This window comes from Heterodontus francisci, chromosome 2 (assembly GCF_036365525.1).
Source record: "Heterodontus francisci isolate sHetFra1 chromosome 2, sHetFra1.hap1, whole genome shotgun sequence".
NCBI classification, from domain to species: domain Eukaryota; kingdom Metazoa; phylum Chordata; class Chondrichthyes; order Heterodontiformes; family Heterodontidae; genus Heterodontus; species Heterodontus francisci.
In genome coordinates, this window is record NC_090372.1 from 33,805,997 (window position 1) to 33,827,439 (window position 21,443).

Below are 21,443 nucleotides of genomic sequence, written 5' to 3' on the forward strand. Positions count from 1 at the left end.
TGGCCGCTTATTGCCCCAGCGGAAGCCACACCCATTTCCAGTCCTGACGTCGGGACCTGTGGCCTAAAAGTAAAATCCAGCCGCATCTATGCAGCAATATTTAGTACCCAATCCTGCCCTTTTTTGAGCCTGGTCTCCATTATCACTACTCATCGTATTCCCATATTTGTGCCTGCAGCTCACTAACCTTATGCACCACGCTTTGTAGTTTACATACATGCACTGCAAGCCTAATTTAGACCTTCTTGTGTTCTTTCTTAGTCTGACCCCACTTAATACCTTCCTGATTCTTACTGTAGTTCTGTCTGTCTCTCCCAGTCCTTTGTGCACCTTGTTACTGCTTTCTAATGCTACATCCTGGTTCCCATCCCCCTACCAAATTAGTTTAAACCCTCTCCAATAGCACTAGCAAACTGACACGTGAGAGGACATTGGTCCCAGTTCTGTTGAGTTGTAACCTGTCCAGCCTGTACAGGTCCCACCTCTCCCAGAACCGGTCCCAATGTCCCAGGAATCTTAAAATAGCACCATCGCTCCAGCCACCTATTTCTATACTCACCAGCACGTGGCATCGGGAGCAATCCAGAGATTATTGCCTTTGAGGTCCTGCTCCCTAAAATTTCCCTGCAGGACCTCATCCCTCTTTCTACCTATGTCGTTGGTACCGATTAAGGAGCACAACCTCTGGCTGTTCACTCTCCTCATCAGAATGTTCTGTGGCTGCTCAGTGATATCCTGGACATTGGCACCATGGAGACAACATATCATCCTGGAATCATGTCTGCAGCTGCAGAAATACCTTTCTGTTCCCCTAACAGTTGAATCCCCTATCGCTGTTGTTTTCCAGATCTTCCTCCTCCCACCTGTACAGCTGAGCAACGTGTGGGGGCCATGGACTTACCACTGGCTACATTCCCCAAAGGAACCATCACCCTCCCCAGTATTCAGAACTGAATGCTGATTAGAGTGAGGTGTATGCAGGGGACCTGTACTACCTGCCCGGTCCTCCTTGACTGATTGTCTCTAGCCAGAGTAGAAGGAATTTGATCAGCAAGCTGACATAAGCTCAGGACAGAGCTGTGAAACAACAATGGATTTCATTGTGGTTCTTTCAGCACGCTGGTTATTAAACTCCACAGGAGTGCAAATCTGTGTAGGTTATCAAGCAGACTATCTGTGTTAAAGTCCTTAATTTCTCAAATCGAGAACATCTAGTACATGGCAGAGGCAAGTTTGATGTAAAACGCTTGAAGTGTTTCTTCTAGAGAGCTTCCTTAGATTAACTTGGGCAGCACTTCCACTCTCTTCAGACATCATGAATGGACATACTCTATTGTCATGTTCAGTTTGGAGACTTTCATATGTCGCACATTGAAGAGCAAATTATTGGCAGTGTTGATATTGGTAGAGAATGAACCTTGTGATGTAAGATCTGGGGCCATGTCCACTTTTCCCAATGAGGTTATCTTTATTAACACCATCCAATGCTGAGAGAAATACTTGTTTCATGTAGTCCACTTATTTTTTTAAAAACTCAATGAGCACAGGCTTTATAGGCGCAAAAAAGACTTTAGCAAAAGGCACCATGACTGTACAAGTTTGCTGTTGGCACCTTAGTCATGCCTTCACCATCTATACAAAGGTGTCCTTGCTTCAAATCCTTCATCAACAATGCTGCAAAATTACTAATAACTCTAAAGCTCATGGTAGCCAGGAAGTTGCATGTAGATTCCTGGCTTTCAAGATGTTCTTCTGTTGATACTGTTTTACTTGGTGAAGCCAAATGAATAGGTTTATGAGCAACTGGTTGACTAATTTGGTTGAGGGTAGCAATGACCATCATTTCCATACTCTAATATAGCATAAGTCTGGCATCATAATTGGGTGCTAGGGATAGATACCTCAGGCCATTGGGTAATGACACCTGTAAACACTGTAAAGTTCATGTTATCCGCTAACGAGCAATTTGGTTTTCTTCAACATTCAGGTTCATCAGAACAACTGGGAAAATTCCATTTTGTAATTCCGCATTTTAGGCATTTTCATGCAGCTTGAATTCCACGGGTTGCATTTTATTATTTTAGAAATGATTCCAGTTATGAGTCAGAAACCAATTTATGGATGGTTTGTTATATTGCAGGCATTTCTTATCAGCCAACTTTCCTAACTGTCTCATGAAGTTTGTTAATCGGCTTTCAGTTATGAGGTGCATCTTCTGAGAACCCAATCTTTGACTATATCCTAAATGTTTGGTTTGGGGGTGGTGGTGGCGTTGTTTCGGTTGTAATCTTCAATTAAGATGATTCCTTGTGAATAAAATCTCATTCGCTAACCACTAATTTTTTGTTTACTAACTTGTTAATGATTTTCTTCTCAAGTCTATTTTCAATGTGAAATTAAATTTTGGTCTTGAATACCTTTACTGCCTTATTGTTCGTTGATAATACAGCTGCTTTGCGGGGTTTTTTTCAAATCAGCGCTAAACAATCTTCACAGGTTTCGATGACTTGTAAGAACATCCTGTTCCTTCTCACGAGAACAAGTACACAGCATGTGGCTTACACCTTCAGCTTTTGCTCTTAATGCCTCTGGGTTGTCATGGTTTTCTTTTGTGAAGTCATGTGGCCTAAAGTACTCAATTGTGAAATGGTGTTGTAATGTGGACCCTGATTTGTGAGCCCACACAAGCACTGCAAGCTGTTTTAGGTTGGGTGAGGCTATGCCATAGCCTTGAGAGATGAAATATATTGATAAGCTAAAAAAGACAGGACTTTGGAAATGTGCAGTTGCCTTCCACTAATGCAGATGCCAAACTATCACAGGCTTTCTAAGTAATTGTGTCCAAATATATCTTCAAATGTTATTGTAGGTCATAGAATTTTACTAATGCTCCCCCTTCCAAAATTCAGATTTCCTGAGATTCAAAACCAGATTAAAATAAATTAAAAAGAGATGTGAACTTCTACAGGTTTGCAGTGTAGTATAAAGTATAAAAGTATAATTTGCAGCACCTGACAATATGGGGGAGCAATAGGGGCCCTTCACTCAGTAGGATAGTCTAAACTAATGCAAAATGTGTACTCCTAAAAAATATTTTATACTGCTTGAATTTATGAATAAATCACAATGTTTAACAAATTTGCACTAGGAATAAGTTTAACAATGCTCCTGGTACTTTTTTTCCCTACCCACCTCACAGTTGTGCCTGTCCAGACTGTGCATTTAGACTGTCTGTCGCCGCCACTATTTCAAAACCTCATAGTCTAATAACAGAGAGCTTCCCATTTATGACATTTATCCTTTACACTTAGATGCACCTTGTAATCCTGTTCCTGGCTCACTTGTTCTCAACCTTCTTATACTTAGACACTGCACAGTATAACTACTATAATATGCTTGTGACTGGTCTGTGGTTTTGTCCCAGAGAGTTGATGATTGCTAGTTTTTTTTTTAATATGCAAGAAGGTGAGTGACAGACTTCAGAAACTCACTCCACAGTGCCACCTAGTGGCTACATCCTGTACTTCATTGTGACAGCTGACATGGCAAAATTAAATACACAATATTGACATAACAATTTTCAATGGTAAATGTTTGCAATAAAGCTATTTTACATCTACTTAAGTTACTCATTGAAGGAGTGTTACGCACAATATAGCTCCCTGCTAAAACGAAGCTTGTCTTTTTAAAGGCTCAAAGTCAAGTTGTAATGTAATGTTTAGAGTTTAATTGCAGTTCAGGCTGCAGATCAAAAGCCAACCTTTGTCCCCTTTTTAAAGCAGAATTGGTAAAGTCAATTCAGAGGCTGCAAATATTCTGATGCTGGTAGTTTCTGGTTTTGGAGAGTTTATCTACATTCCAAATGACAGCCTTTATTTCTGTATACCTTTGTGTGTGAGACTGAGAGGTGTGATGTACAGCAAATGGGCACTAGATGTACTAATTTAACATTATCATAGCTAGAATATTCTTATAAATTTCTTTAGATATAAAATACACATATAATAATTATTTAGAAAGAGTTGCGAATCAATTTCCCAAAACTCAACTTTCTTGGAGATTTTACTTGTGGTTGGTACACAGAACATATCTACCAGTATGTTTCTCAGATGAATAGTGATATTTTTGTCTCCGTCCCAAATATGTATATCCCTGAATATCCCTGCTGCTCATTTTCAGTACTAATGTATAAGAGATGCCATTCCTTATTGAACATTTAAAACTAGAAATTACTGTTACATAGGAGCATACAAAGATGACGGGCGGGAAAAGTCCAGCTTTACCATCAAGCCTGCCCCACACACATTATGGCTGGAATATAAGAACAGGAGCGGGCCATTCAGCTGCACAATCCTCTTCCGCCATTCAGTTACATTTTGGGTACTCCGTATCCTAACTCTATCACCTTGGCCCTGTAACACTTAATACCTTGGCCTAACAAAAATCTATCAATCTCAGTTTTGAAATTTTAAATGGACCTAGCCGCAACACCTTCTTGGAGGAAATGGTTCTAGATTTCCACTACTGGTGTTGGAAGAAGTGCACCCTGACATCATCCTTGAACAGCCAAGCTCTAATTTTAAGGTTATGCCCCCACTAGAGAAAATAGTTTCTCTCTATTTACCTTACCAACTCTTTAATCATATTAAACATCTCACCACTTAATCTTCTATACTTGAGGGAATACAAGCCTATTTTCTGTCCTTATAATTTAAACCTTTTAGCCCTGGCATCATTTTGGTGAACCTGCGGTGCATCCCCTCCAAGGCCAGTATATCCTTTCTGAATTGCGATACCAAGAACTGAATGCAGTACTCTAATTGGTGTCTAATCGGAGCTTTAAATAACTATAACATAACTTTAACGCACCTCAATTAAATCTTCCTTCTGTTCCAAAGAAAACAATGCCAGCCTATCTAATCTTTTCTCTTAGCTAAAATACTCCATTCCTGACAAAATCCTCATAAATCTCCTCTGTACCGTCTCTAGTGCAATCACATCCTTGAATAGAAAATAATTTGACTGTTCCATTGTACGACAGTGCGGCTGCTGAGATGTCTTGTTTTATAGCAACCAGAGAAAAGTTACAGCACAGAAGGAGGCTATTCAGCCCATTGTGTCTGCACCGGCTGAAAAAACTAGCCGCCCAATCTAATCCCTACTTGCAGCATCTGGTCTGTAGCCTTGCAAGTTACAGCACTTCAGGTGCATATACAGGTACCTTTTTAAAAGAGTTGAGGGTTTCTGCCTCCACCACTGATCTGGGCAGTGAATTCCAGATCACCCAACCCTCTGGGTGAAAAAGTTTTTCCTCATGTCCCCTCTAATCCTTCTACCAATCACCTTAAATCTGTGCCCCCTGGTAATTGATCTTTCTGCGAGGGGAAACTGGTCCTTCCTGTCTACTCTATCTAGGTCCCTCATAATTTTGTACACCTCAGTTAAGTCACCCCTCAGCCTCCTCTGTTCTAAGGAAAACAACCCTAGCCAATCCAATCTTTCCTCATAGCTGCAACTTTCAAGCCCTGGCAACATTTTTGTAAATCTTCTCTGTACTCTCTCCAGAGCAATTATGTCCTTCCTGTAACGTGGCGACCAGAACTGTACATAATATTCCAGCTGTGACCTAACCAGCATTTTATACAGTTCCAGCGTTACATCCCTGCTTTTGCATTCTATACCTCAGCCAATAAAGGAATACACTTCTTATGCCGCCTTCACCATTCTATCTACCTGTCCTGCCACCTTCAGGGACCTGTGGACATGCACTCCAAGGTCTCTCACTTCTTCTACTCCTCTCAATATCCTCCCGTTTATTGTGTATTCCCTCGCTTTGTTTGCCTTCCCCAAATGCATTACCTCACACTTCTCTGGATTGAATTCCATTTGCCACTTCTCCGTCCACTCAACCAAACCATTGATATCATTTTGGAGTCTACAGCTATCCTCTTCACTATCAACTACGCTGCCCATTTTTGTATCATCTGCAAATTTCCCAATCATGCCTCCCACATTTAAGTCCAGATCATTAATATATACCACGAACAGCGAGGGACCCAACACTGAACCCTGTGGAACGCCACTGGAAACCACTTTCCATTCACAAAAACATCCGTCGCCCACTACCCTTTGTTTCCTGTCATTGAGCCAATTTTGGATCCAACTTGCCACATTCCCCTGTATCTCATGGGCTTTCATTTTTCTGACCAGTCTGCCATATGGGACCTTGTCAAATGCCTTATATACTTTGTAAATATATATAATACCTTACCATACATTGTTGTCACTAATTGCTCTTTTACTTTGCTCAGAGGCCTGCAGAGACTGTAGATGAGGAGGAGGACCCACAAGAGCTGTGTAAAGAAGAAAGCCGCAAAGAAGATGGAAATTCTCAAAATGTGGAGCGGGAAATTCGTAATGATGTGTTTTATGAAGAAGAAATCCTTACGATTTGTCACATAGAAGAAAATCTTCAGCATGATCATCCTCATAAAGAAGTGAAGACAAATGAAGAAATTGAAACTGATCAGGGAGAAGAAGAAATTGCTGACCTTATTGCAGAAGAAGAGGAGGGAAATATTGATCGAATGGAAGAGAATCAAGAAGATAAATATTTTCAACAGCATGATCTTCCTCATGAAGCGAAGACAAGTGAAGAAAGTGAAATTGATCATCAGGTAGAAGAAGAAATTGCTGACTTTGCAGAAGAGGAGGAGGGAAATATTGATCAAATGGAAGAGAATCAAGAAGATAGATATTTTCATCAGCATGATCTTCCTCATGAAGCAAAGACAAGTGAAGAAAATGAAATTGATCATCAGCCAGAAGAAGCAATTGCTGATCTTGCAGAAGAAGAGGAACAAAATACTGATCATATGGAAGAGAATCACGGAGGCAAATATTTTCACAGCAAGGAAGATGAATTCCAGAATGAGGACTTGCATCAGGAATCGGAAGACAGTTCTGCAGAAGGAGAGGCCCTATTAGAAGAGATTGACAAAGAAAATGATCTGATTCCTACAGAAGAACATAGCAAGGTAATGAGTTTTTGACATTTCTGTTTTGTGCTATTACCCTCAGGGCTGTACGTAAAACATCCCATGGCACTATTCAAAGAAGAATGAGAGATTTAACCCAGTATCCTGGGCAACATTCAACCCTCAACCAACATCACCAAAGCAGATTAACTGGTGATATAACAACCACTGTTTGTGGAGCAGCGCTGTGTGCAAATTTGATTATATAGCAATGACAACACTTCAACAGTAATTCATTCACTTGTTGTGAAATGCTTTGGGACATTCTGAGGATGTTTAAAGGCGCAATATAAATGTGAATTCTTTCTTTATTCCCTTTGTATCTGCTTCACAACACTGAAATGTTTAACTCTGGTTTGCTGGCGTTTTGCTGAAAGTAATCACCTCTTCCCCTAAACCATATTGCTGGGACTTTTCCTTGAATATTAACAACATACAGTTTTCAAAACGGAAATCGATTAACCTCGCTATTTGATTAAATCAACAAATTAGCATAGTAAGATCTTCCATCCTCCATAAGCACACAATGGGTGTTAATTTTAGCTTTTATTGCTGGATGAAAACAGGTGATAGGAAATCAGCAGCCCATGTTTCGCTTCACACCATTTTTCTTTCACTGGAGAAGAAAATCAGGTAAGCTGCAAAACAGATTGCAATTCGCTGTCACCTGTTTCCCCCCCCACACTAAAAGTTAAAATTACACCCCCTTGAGACAAAATTGCTTTCTAAGTTGTAGGTTATGCAAGGATATGTTTTTTTAAAAGAACACTGGGAATGCATTGCCTGAAAAGATAATGGAAGCAGATTCATAGTAACTTTCAAAAGGGAATTGGATAAATACTTGAAAAGGAAACATTTGCAGGATTATGAATGAGCAGGAGAGTGAGACTAATTAGATAGCTCTTTCGAAGAGTTGGCAAAGGCACGATGGGCTGCACAGCCGTCTTCTCCACAGTATAATTTTATGATAATCTGGTAGGGAATTTAGGGATTATCCAAAAATTGGATAATTTACCATCTGGTACAAGCAAGCCTCTTCCCATAGTGCCAGCTTCCCTTAATGTCACATGGATATGCTGCTTAACCCGACAATTTTCAGATTGAATACAGCTATCATAATAATCTGCAAGCTTAATGTGCAGTACAAGATTATTAACTGGTAAATAGAATGCAGGGACTAATCAGCTATGATCTAATTAAATGGTGCAGCAGGCTCAAGGAGCTGAATGGCCTACTCTTGTTCATATGTTCCTATGTCTATGAGCAAATGTAATAAGCGGTTTACAACAGTGAGATCATAATTGTGCAATTAGATCCTTTAATTTTTATTACATTTTAAAACACGAGGCTGCTGGCAGTCCTAAACACTTTCATATTAATTATAAGAGATGCAGTAACTCACTCTTGTTTCAATGTATTCAGCTACAGTCTGGGAGGATCAATAAATCATCAGTAATGCACTTGAAAGGAAACATTAATTTTAATAAGCAGGAGTTAAAAATATACCTTTAATATTCCTAAAGTGCAGTGTTACCAGTCCAATCTAGCTTTGCCATTCAGAATATAGGCAGGAAAGGATTAAGCGTAATGTTCAGGTGAGGTCCATGTGAGATTTTATTTCAACTTTTACTTTTTATGGACTGAGATTTTCCATCTTGCCAGTCAAAAAAAAATCCTGACTGGGCCTTTAAATTAAATCAGGAGATGTACTCTCGAAAAAGCAACCATCAACCAGACTGACAGGACGCCACAAGATGGCCTGCTGTAGATTCCGAATGTAACCAATTAACACATTAATTCTCCAGAGAGTGACATATTACAGATTGAGCACATTCAGTTATAATTGATACTCCTCTAAATTGATCCTCTAAAGACCTTTCTGATTGATAGGGGTAGCATGTTGTTAAATATCAGGACCATGAGTAAACCTTCAGCCATGATTGATATGATAGAGTGACTTTAATTAATCAGGACAACTGTGGAAAAAAAAAGCTAAACCAATACTGAAAAGGTTACCTGCCTTGATAAGATCTGTTTACGACCCTGAATTCAGCAGCATTTTCCAGAATGATCCACAATGATTAAAGATTCCCCTTCCCCTGCAAACTAGTTGAGATCAACAACATTTGGTAGTTGAATTGATATTTCATTCACATCTCTTCCATTTGTTTGTCTGATCACTGATCTTTCTCAAATTACAAAGTCATATTCTCTATTTAGTAACACATTCAACACAAAAGAAAATAGCAGTGGAAGCAAAGGGATATCATTAAAAAATCTAAATACAGGAGTTCAAATAATTTTTAATTAGTTAGTACTTTCCTTCAGCTTAATTATATTTACCAACTCAATTTTTTTCAAATGAAAGGGGTTGCTGAACTGTAAAAGATCTGGGAGATTTTATGTGTTTAAATAAGAAATCCAATCAATCAAGTGAGCTGTTTCATTGATTTCTGTGTTCCAGTTTTGAATGTTTTTCTGCTCTCTGAGATTACACATCATGCCTTGCATCTTAGTGCCAGTGTTATTTTGATGATTGATGCTTTAGTGCAGTTTTTTTGTTTGAAGCTGGTTTTCAGCCTGTTGATGTGCATGTACTCTGCCTCACTTTCTACTTGATCTCTGCCTATGTTCTGTTAATTATTTTCATTTGGGACTTTGGTTAAAGTGAATATGATGTATAAATAATCAATATGGAGGACAGTACTTCCTGTAAAATTGGTTGCTGGCATCAAGAAAGACTTACTTTTATATAGCACCTTTCACGACCACCAGAAGTTTTAAAGCACTTCACAGCCAATGAAGTACTTTTGAAGTTGTAATGTAGGAAACACAGCAGCCACTTTGTACACAGCAAGTTTCCACAAACAGCAATGATAATGAAGTAAGGAAGTAAGTAGCACGGAGTCCAGCTTGACACAGTACTTGACTCAGGGAATTTGGTGAGTGAGGGAATTTTAAGAGTTGATCTCTTTCTAAAATCCAATCATGATTTGCATTTAGCATTTAACTTAGCTTTAATCGTAACTTGTTTCATTCACAGTCTTAATAGTAACAAGCTGCCTGCTAGTGGCAGCTGCACAGTTAGTTAATTAGCTGGCTTGTTGTTACTGGTCAGCAGGGGAATTTTTACTGGTATAAATACAGGAAGCTTTTGCTTATGCATGAAGTAAGTAGCATGGAGTACTGCTTCGACAAATCATTTAACTTGGGGAATTTGGTGAGCAAGAAATTCGACATAGTGAGGGAAGAGGTGCTGTTTTGGTCTCTTACAAAACAAGGAGCGGTACGAGTGAGGGAGCGGAAGACAGCCAGACCAGGAAAGAAGCTGGTGAGCGTTTCTAGATAATAGTCTAGAAAGTAAAGGCATGGCAGAGAATCTCAGCACCATGGAAAGCACATCCTGTGCCATGTGGGAAATGTTAGATGCTTCTTGTGGCCTGGACAACCACATGTGCAGAATGTGTCCTCAGATAGAGAAGATCGAGCTCTGGGTTTTGGAGCTTGAGCAAGGGCTGGTGTCACTATGGGGCATCCACAAAGCTTAGAGCTTTGTGGATAGCATGTTTCTGGAGGTGGTCACCCCGCAGCTTAAAAATGTGCAGGCAGAGAGGGAATGGGTGACTGCCAGAAGGACAAGAAGAACCAGGCAGGCAGGCAGGGCAGGGATCCCATGAGTGCCTCTCGCTCTCCAACCAGCATTCAGTTCTGAATACTGCTGATTGTGATGGCTCCTCTGGGGAGTGCAGGCAGAGCTAAGTTCGTGGCACATGGGTGGCTCAGTTGCACAGGGTGGGGAGGAAGAAAAGTGGAAGAGCAATAGTGGTAGGGATGCGATATTGAGGGGAACAGACAGGCACTTCTGCGGCTGCAGATGTGACTCCAGGATGGTAAGATGCCTCCCTGGTGCCAGAGCCAAGGTTATCACTGAGCAACTGCAAGACATTCTGAGGTCGTGATCCATATTTGTACCAATGACATAGGCAGAAAGAAGGATGAGGTCCTGCAGGCATAGTTTAGGGAGCTAGGAGAGGGATTTAAAAGCAGTATCTCAAAGGAAGTAATCTCCGGATTACTCTAGGTGCCATGTGTTAGTGAGTACAGAAATAGGAAGATAGAGCTGATGAATATGCAGCTGAAGAGATGGTGCAGGTGGGAGGGCTTTAGATTCTTGAACCATTGGACCGCTTCTGGTGGAAGTGGGACCTGTCCAATCCAGACGGATTGCACCTCTACAGGACTGGGACCAGTAAGCTCATGGGGCATTTGCTAGTGATGTTGGGGAGGTTTTAAACAAGCAGGATGGGAACTTGAGAGTAGATTCAGAAGGGGGAGAAGAAAAGTTGGAAATGGAAGGCTGAAAATTAGTAAGTGTGTTTGGAAGGCAGAGGAGACAAAGGCTTAAAAAAAATAGACAACAAGGGAGTATGACTGCTAAATGGTATATACTTCAGTGCAAGAAGTCTAGAATAAGGCAGACAAGCTGAGGGCACAGATTGACGTGGGTGTATGATATTATAGCTATTACTGAGACATGACTGAAAGAAGGGCAGGAATGGCAGCTCAACATTCCTGGTTGCAGGGTTTTTGGATGAAATAGAGAGGGAATCAAAAAGCAAGGGTGGTCACAACATTGATTTTAAAAAACAATTATTGCTGTGAGGTGGGATGATATGGTCGAAGGATAATCAAATGAGGCCATATGGGTTGAACTGAAGAACGAAAAAGAGGCAATCACACTACAAGGAGATTTAATTGAGGTGTATAAAATTATGAGAAGCCTAGTTAGAGTGGAAAAGAAGTGCCTATTTCCCTTAGCGAGAGGTCAATAACCAGGGCTCATAGATTTAAATTGGTAGAAGGGTGAGGGGGGAATTGAGGAGAAGTTTTTTTCACCCAGAGGATGGTGGGGTTTTGGAACTCGCTATCTGAATGGGTGGTAGAGGCGGAGAGGTTCATCACATTAAAAAATTTCTTGGACATACACTTGAAGTGCCATAACCTACAAGGCGAAGGACCAAGACCTGGAAAGAGGATTAGGCTGGAAGGTTACTTATTGGCTGGCGCAGACGTGATGGGCTGAATGGCCTCCTTCCTTGCTGTAAATTACTACAAAAAAAGTAAGCAGATAATCTGTTTTTGTGATGTCGATTGAGGGATAAATTTGGCCAGAACATTAGGGATAACTTCCCCTGCTCTTCTTTGAAATAGCGCCATGAGATGTTCTATGTCCATCTGAAAGGGCAGACAGGGCCTCAGTTTAACATCTTATCTGGAAGACAGCATCTCCAACAATGCAGCACTCCCTCAGTACTGCCAACCTCAATTTTTGTGCTTAAATCCTCAAGTGGGACTTGAACCCAGAACCTTCCTGACTCAGAGGTAAGTATGCTACCAATTGAGCCACAACTGACACAGCACTGCAGCTGTGTGATTATGTCTAGCTCTGGATGAATATATTTGATGGGCTGGAAATGACATGGATTTTAATATGGTTGAATGTAACTATAAATATATATTAGTACAATAACATTGAACAAATGTTTAATATAGAATGGATCCTATTATAAATAAACCAGTAGGATTAGAGGATTAGACTAATCTCAACGCATGCCCCCTTAAAGCAGTAAACACAAAATCTACGAGGTGGTATGGTTCACTCATGTTGTGTGATTGCCTTTAAGAGTAATGTCCCTTTAAGATCTAAGTATGCTATTGAGCCAAGTACCAGGACATAATCATGTGACTACATGCCAGTCTCACTCTGCTACTGTAACACCAAGAGGCAAGTTCTGTAAATAATTAGCTCTGTGCCGTATATATTATCTGTTTAATAAACTTGTTTTGAGATCTTCAATCAACCTGAACTCCATGCATCTCATTTATGTTGCATCAGACAACATTAAAAAAGCTTCTCATTGCACGGTGGCAGCTGTGGTGAGAAGAAAAATAATCCAAGTTTGAAGACCACAGGACAACAGCTTTAAAAAAAAACCCTACAGCTGGAAGAGGGAAAGTTAAAGAAAAGTGCTGGCCCAAACAGGGAAAGAAGAAAACTCTTGCCTCAATCTGTAGAAGACAGAGAGCTGAACAACAGGCTGCAAGGAAAATGGATGAGTTATTCTGCTGACGGGCGAGGGATATGCTTTTTAAAAAAAAGCTTTGAAGTCCATCAGCGGATCGATTTTTTTTTCAAAAAGTTCTGAAGTTCCTAAAAATTGATCTTTTTCAGCGCCTCTGTTTAAAAATAATGAGAAGACCTGATTCCCCTCCCAGGCTGAATGATGGTTGGTGTCAATACAGGAGGCGCCCGATAGCTAAAAGCGGGTGAATCCTCCATTCAAGCAGTTCACAGCTAAAGCTATAAAAAGAAACCCCATTAAATCACTCGTGAGAAGGGCTTTTGGTCACTCAGCCAGAGTTTAAAAAAATCATAACTCAAGCGTTACGAATTGTCGATTGAATGCTGTATAAACAAACTAGCAAAAAAAAGGTCACTTGAAATACCTATTGGACAGCTATGTAAACAGAACATGCTTAGTGCTGGAAGCTAGACAAGCAGAAAAGCTGCTCCTGTCAATCAAATTAGCCAAGACAGTTTCTTAAAGAGGAAACAGTAGAGTCACAGAACCAGCTCTTAAAGCAAGTTTTGAAGCAAAAGAACAGCAGAAAGATGGATTGCAAGTTTCCCAACATGAACTGGAAAGCCATGGATATCCTATCTGAATTCCAACTGTTCAAACAGAGAATGCAGTTATGCTTCACAGATCAGGTGATGGTAGAACCATAGAAGCAAGCTCTAAAAATAATGATAGTGGTTGGAAATGTGAGATTGCACAGAATCAATACCTCTGGATTATCTGAAGTGGACCAGAAAGATCCTGCTAACATATTGAAAGTGCTGGAAGATCAGCTCCGATTTCAAGTGAATTTCAGAATTCACCGCCTACTGGCAACAGCCACAGGAATCAATAGACCAGTTTGTCAGTAGATGCCGAAGTAAGGGCGGTTTTTGGGAAGCTGAGCTGTCAGACTGAATAATGGAGCTGGTGATCGTATCAACACCCATTGAAGCATTTCAGAAAGACCTCTTGGTGATAAAGAAAGGTCACAGGATTGACGCACTCCTGGAAGATGGCAGAAAATACGAAGCTATGGTAGCTGGGTAACAGCACCCGCAAGCACTAGGTGCAGCCAAAAGTATTGATGCAATAACCATGTCGAAAAGAGCAAGCAAGCTGTGTGGTATGTGCTGTCTGTTCCACTCACGGCAAAATTGTCCTGCATTTCGAGAGCTGTGCAAGGCGTGCGGTGTAAAAGGACACTGGGCCGGCCTCTGCAGGAATTCTGGCTCCGAAGACGGAGCCAGAAGCCATGGTAGGACACGAGCTAACAGAAGACAGGCTCAGCAGCACTGCAACAGCAGCAAGGAAATCGCCAGAGACCTGTATAAAGGCAAGCCCATACATGAGGTTCGCAACAAAACAGATCTGATACAAGACCCAGAGAGAACTAAGTCTCCTTTCAGAAGATGAGCAAACATTCCACATTGTAAAACTGCCACATCGTGTTGATGAAGTCAAGCAACTGGAAGCTTTCACCACCATCAACATCATGTGCCCAAAGAAAGCTGGCAAACTTACACTTAAGGTCAAGATTGACACCGGCACTAGTGCAAATACCAGTCTGAATCCTCAAAGTTGGAGATTGATGATACAGCCGACAACTGCCAAATTATCTGCATACAACGGGTTACCAATCCCTTGTAGTGGCACATTGACAATGCAATGCAGATATGGCAAGTTGGCTTGGAAACCACAAATGTTCTACCTAGTAGACACGAGTGGACCAGCAGTGGCAGGACTACCAGCATGTAAGGATCTCAGCATCATAACTATTCACAAGAGCATTGTCAAGGGGAAATCTCCAAGACCCGAAACCCACTTACAGACTCTAACCAGCATCAAACGGTGCAGTCTGGAATCCCAGCAACAGCGCAACTATGCTGCACCTTCACTTCTGCTCTCTAGAGAACTGCCAGCACCACAATGAGCCAGAATGGACAGGTATCTCCATGAGACCAAGTACTCTCCCTCCAACAAGTCCTCGACTTGAGCCCCAAGCCTTCAGACACGGAGGATGAGGAGAGATGAAGGACACACAATGTCCTCAAGAGATAGAAAAGGAATGAGTTGAAGCAATGTCTCTTGGCTCTTTGAGATGAGGTGCCAGAACCTTCCAAGAATGACGAGACCCCAAAAGTGGTCGTCTTGAGAAAAGCAACAATGTTAACAAGCTGAAGGCAGAGCAACAGAAAATGAATGCAGAGAGGGAGAAACTGCAGAAAGAACAGCAACAGATGAAAGACGCAAAGTCACCGAGCAAGAGTTGTCAAACCACCAAGGTGACCTATGGACTTTTGAGCCTCTATTCTTGTAAAGTTCATAATCTCTATCCATGTGTAAATAATTTTGATATCTAATGTTATGTGTTTCTTTCTTTTAGCATACCAGATTTATCTTTGGAAAGAAGGGGGATTTTGTGTGATTGCCTTTGAGTAATATCCCTTTAAGATCTTAGTATGCTAATGAGCCAAGTACCAGGATGTAGTCATGTGATTACATGCCAGTCTCACTCTGCTACTGTAACACCGAGGCAAGTTCTGTAAATAATTAACTCTGTGCTGTATATATTAGTTAGTTGTTTAATAAACCTGTTTTGAGATCTTCAATCAACCTGAACTCCACGCATCTCATTTATGTTGCATCAGACAACATAAAAAAAGCTTCTCATTGCACAAACTAAAATCAAACTAACAAAAGTAACTAAGATCATAAGCCTGAATTAGAGAGGTACATTTGGGGAATATCAAAACTGAAAGCCCTTGAGCTGCTCACCAACAAGGAAGGTATTCAGTGGACTGGCAAGCACTGCATATAGTTGTTCAAGGGTCACCTAAGTATGAACTGTAGCCTAAGGCATGGGGAAACAGCTAGAGAAATCCTGTCCTGTGATCTTACTCATGCTGAACTCGTGGATGACACAATGGACTGGGTATAGGTTAGTAAGAGTCAGAAAGGATTTGTGTGTGTGATTGTAGATCAAAAGTGTATGTCACTGGATGAACTGATTGGTCCATGAGATGTGAAATGAACAGTGGTCAAGCTATAAATCGGGATTAATTTATTTTCTGAGGGAGATTTGCAAGAGGTTTTTTTATTTCTAAGACTAAATCAGAAAATCATTCTAAGTGTAGGATCATTGAATTTTACAGCTCAGAAGGCCATTCAGTCCTATGAGCCTGTGCCAGCTCTCTGAACGAGCCACTCCCCATAAAATATTAATTTTTAAACTATTTGTCTACTTTTCCTTTGAAAAGTTACAATGGATTCTGCTTCCACCACTTTCTGGTAGGGCTTCCTAACAACCTTCTGTGTGAAAGAAATATATTTTCCTAAACCTTTGACTCTTCCTCAGTGATGACCTTAAATTTGTCCTTTCTAGTTATCAACTCACCAACACAATTTGTAGGGGCTGAATTTTCAGGTCATACCAGGGGCAGAAACAAAAGTGGGCAGGGGATGGAAATACTGGCGCTGGCCGGCCTGACAGTTTCCCAATGTCGTTCCTGGCATCGGCGAGTTTCACCAGAATGGGGGGAGGGCAGCCCCGAGATCCCACCCGATCTATTATCCATGGCAATTAAGATTGTTAAAGAGCACATTGAGAGCTTGTGGAGGGACTTGTTCAGATTTTGACAGGGCTTACAGTCATGGCCAGCCCAGGGAATTAGGTGGGCCCCATGAAAGTTGGAACGATACAGAGGGGGCTCAGCCATTGTGTCAGCGCATGTTGCAGAGAGAGTAGTTACTAATTTCTCAGGCAGTGCAGGGAGGTCATCCCCCATCGCCATGCCCTGCCAGTAGCTGTCAAATCATTGAAGCCTTGATTTCTTTACTTCTGGCTCCTTCCAAGGATCAGATGTGGACCTTGGTAGCATCTCGCAAGTGGCTGCATACCACTGCATCTCCCAGGTCACTGATGCCCCATTTGCCAGGGTTGGACAGTACATTCAGTTCAGGACAGATGTGGCCTCACAGACACAGGTGGCAATGGGTTTTGCCTCCATCGCTGGATTCCCCCAGGTGCAGGGCATCATTGATTGCACCCTTGTGGCCATCAAGGCACCGACTGACTGCACACTCCGATCCATCAACAGGAACGGCTTCTACTCCCTCTACGTTCAACTGGTCTACGACCACAACAAGAGCTTCCTCCATGTATGCGCTCACTTTTCTGGCAGCTGTCATGACTCCTTCATCCTCCACCTGTCCAGGCTGCCTCAGATCTTCACACCAACCCCCAAACTCTGTGGATGGATTATAAGGGACAAGGGATATCCCTTGAAGAAATGGCTACTTCCTCTCTGAGAACCCAAGATACAGACACAGAGGCACTACAACCAAAGCCATCTGCTCACTAGAGTAACAATTGAGCAGGCCATTGGGCTTCCGAAGATATGGTTCCTGTGCCTGGACCAGTCAGGTGAACCCCTGCAGTACACTTCTGCAAGGTTTTCGCTCATTGTCATGGTCTGCTGAGTTCTCGATAACGTGGCCCTCCAGAGAGGTGCAGATCTTGAAGATTATGTTGTGTTGGATGGAGACAGCTCATCAGAGGAAGAGGAGGATCCGGACGTGGAAGAGGAGGAGAGGGAAGATGCAGAGCACAAAGGTGCCCCGGTGCACAGCAGATGGCTGTGCCTGGCATGGGGTTCAAGGGTCTTGTCAGGATGTCATCAACGTCGGGGATCATTTGATTCTGGCTCGTTTTAACTGAGCCTGTCTGACCTAGGAGGACGGCCTGCTATGGAACTCATGTTGAGCTGCCTGTGAGAACACTTCCATTGAAGACATAGCAGAGAGCAGCTCAACTCTTACCGCCAATGAAGGATGCACATCGGCCCAGAGGTTTCACTGTCACCGTTCACGGATCCTTTCTCCTTTTAACTACTTCATTCCCCTTCTTCTGTACCACCATTAATATTTACATGGTGCTTAAAAGACAAAAAATGCACATTTGCTCGTGAAATAGACCTCAGTTACCCACTCAGTTTTTTGTGCGATATGGTGGCCTCCCTTCTCGGCCACTTCTACCCTTGTGATCTTGGAGGAGGTGGAGGCAGCCTGCTCAATTGTCTCTGCTTGCGGTTGCGATGCACATAGTGGTCAACCTTATTGTGGAGGTGCCAGTGTGGACACCTCCAGAGGCTGCTGCACAGACATTATTGCAAAGGCAGCCACCGTCACTGGGCCCTGCTTCCCAGATGCTCCCTCAGTCAGAGGGGCCAAAGAGGCTGATGCTGATGATGGTGTCCATTGAGGGGTGACACCCTCATCCAACTTGGTGACTATCTCAGCCCTCGGCTGGCGCTGCAGATAACTGGAGGGGGCTGCCAACTGGGTGAATTGGCATCCCCTCCAGACATCCCTGCACCATCAGTGCCACTGACTGGTTAATGCTACATGGTGTGGCATTCATCCCTGTACGACAGTGTGCGGTTCCTGCATGCACTGCAGATGTTGTCACGTATGGCTCTCCATGAGGTTGGGCACTCTCTTAATGGAGGAGCTCATGTGCCCAAAGCCCTGAGCCATGCTGGCATACTTGAGCTGAATGGACTCCTCCATTCTCAGCTCATGATCCCACATTGCTTCAGGGAACTCTGACCTATGGGAACATCTGTTGTTGCTGTTCTAAGTAAAGTCTCCTATTCTGTAACTCCCAAGGCCCTGCATTTGTGCATAGCTGAGTAGGGCTGTTTCTGTCATCCATCCTCTGAGAGGAGCTGCCCACAGCTGTCTTTGTCACCTTCTCCTGCGCAATAATGCAATGCTCATCACCCAGTACCACCCTATCTAACTGCACAAGAAGACTCACCGAGGTGATAGTATCTGTACTGGTGGAGGGTGCGCTTGTAAGGTGTGACGGTGCTTGGTTTGAGTTCTTCTGTTGCTGCACTTGGCCTGGTGATGGTGAGGAAGTTGGTTTAAGTGTCTCTATATTTGCACCTGTTGGAGACAAAAGAGTTCATGAGAACTAGCCTTGGAGAGCAGAAGCCTCTGTATGTGTTGAGACTTCCCAATACAACTCAGTGTTCAGTGTACTGTATACTGATGGGGTAGGGAGCAATGGACTCCCTTAATGACGTATTGCACTCTCTAATCATCATCTCCACCATGGATGCCAATTTTGCCTTGCCCGACTTCCTCATGGTCAGCGACCCTGGCGATGTCCATGGCTTCTTCCTCATGGTGTGATAACATGCAGGTTTCGAACCCCTCCTCCCGTCTGGGCCCTGAAGTGGACATTGAGCCCATGCAAGGACAAAAAAGAGCAAGATAAGGCGTTGCTGGTCTTTATGGCCAGTGACAGCTGCTCCTATTCATGTGTTCTTGTGTTTCAGTGTTGGCAAGTCCTCAGCAGCACTATGGCTCTGAGCCATTCTGAGAGGTTAGTAAATGCCCCGAGCGCACACACCTCCCATGTTCAGGAGCAGCATGTAGCCTTAGGCTGCTCAGCTGCTGCGTCTCCTGGAGGGTGAATACCCAGAGGCCTGTCCTGAGGGTTTGGCATTGCACTCACAGTGCTAGGGCAAATCAGGTAATTGAACCTCTTCCTACATTGAACCCAGTTTCTGCGCATCACACTCTGTCTGCTGACTTTGTCAGCTATCTCCATCCTTGGTCTGGGAGGGTGGCTTTCTCCTGTCACACTCCAGAAAGAGGATCTCCCTCACAGCCTCTCGGAGGACCTCTATGTCTGCATCTCCGAATCAAGGGGCTGTCCTGCCTCAGATTCCAGGCCTCTGCCTCACCTGAGAAATTTGTCCAACACCATGTAAAGTAATGAAATGGCAGCCACAGTAATGGCTGCCGTGGCCTGTTTAAATTGGGCCCACACTTGCAGACTTCCCACCCCAATGGCCGTTAATTGACCGCCAAACCCGTCTCTAAGCCAAGTAAGGGGGCCCCCATCAAAATCGGGGCCGGTGACTGTTGACTCCCGTGGGCGGACTCGGAACCCGGATATGGTCCTGATGTCCGTTTCCCGCCCTCGGAAAGAAAATCCTGCTCTACATCTCTTAAAGTAATAGCTCCTGTCCTGTTTCTGCCCTGCAAGTTAGGTTAATATTGGAGCTAGTGTTATTGAGGTTGCCAAGTTTTACCCCTCATTATCCAATGTATTTCTTCCATTAGGACGTTACAGCAGCAAGTTACATCAGATGTGTGCTATCCTGGATACAGTAACCAGCTGAGAGGAAGTTTGGTGGGCATGGCTGCTTCTTGTGGTCATTTGACATAATTTAAATATTTTGATATACGATGTCAAGCAGGGAAAAAAGACTGTGCAATCCTTTGTAACTGGAACAGTATTCCAATAGGTGATAAGAGGGCTGGGGCAGGTCAATGGTCCATTCCACATTCCTGAGCAATATCAATATGGATTCATTAGGACATTGTTTGCCCCACATTAAAAAAAAAATGAAAAATTACAAGGCCCCCGACTACCCCCCCCCCCCCCCCCCCCCCCCCCCCCACTAGTTCAATTAGTAGCAAGCTCCCCAAGCAGTGTGACAAGTCGGGAAAAAATATCCAGGAATGAGAGAAAAAATCCTTTGGAGCAATGTCACAAAAGTTGTTACAGCACTCTAATCAATCTTAGTGAGGCAATACAGATTTATTGAGAAGGGGGTATCTTTTTTTTTAAAGAGGAGGGAGAAGGAAAGAATGAGAGCATTGAAGATAGAGGCACTGAGAGAAGCAATACAAGAAGTTGTGTGAGAGACATACAAAGAGAAGCACGCAGAAAGACTAAGAGTGGGAGGCAGATACAATTAGAGTGCAAGATGTGTAGAAACACAGGGCGTGATTTTCACCCCCAAATGGGGGCCAGTACAGAGGAATGTGGCTGTGAAAATGCATGCCGCTGGCCGTTGTGCTGGTTTGCCGGCACCATCCCACCCCCCTGGGCCATTTTCTCAGTGGCGGGATTGGAATTGGCAGGGCTAACTGTTCGCAGGGATAGTTAAAGGCCTGTTGTCAGCTGACTGGAATTTTCCAGTCAGCCTGCAGGGTCTGCAAGTCATCAGGGACTAGGCCAGCTGCCTGAACTGCAAACAGCTGCTCTTTCTGTGCTGGAGGGCCTCCTATTGGTCCTCCAGCTTTGACAGCCCAACCAGCATCCTTAATTGGATGATGAGCACACCCTTTGGATACTAATTGGCCAATTCAGGGAAAATCACTTCTGGGTGACTGTGTTTCCCGTGCAGTTTGAGGTTGTGACCCCCATTTGACCCCATTGTCAGGGTTCCGACTCTAAACCCAAAATCCTGGCCACAGTTAC

General features: G+C 43.0%; 1 protein-coding gene across 4 annotated transcripts in view; it reads left to right on the top strand.

Annotated features, from left to right (window-relative positions):
- Positions 1 to 21,443, top strand: part of LOC137383724 (doublecortin domain-containing protein 2-like) — a 233,958-nt gene that overhangs the window by 203,627 nt on the left and 8,888 nt on the right. For 3 of the 4 annotated variants that reach the window (XM_068056901.1, XM_068056900.1, XM_068056899.1), the window contains exon 9: positions 6,312 to 7,037. In XM_068056901.1, coding sequence (XP_067913002.1) covers positions 6,312 to 7,037 — 726 coding nt within the window. Of the gene's footprint in view, positions 1 to 6,311; positions 7,038 to 20,296; positions 20,367 to 21,443 lie in introns of all 4 variants that reach the window. The other variant, XM_068056907.1, reaches the window with a different exon arrangement.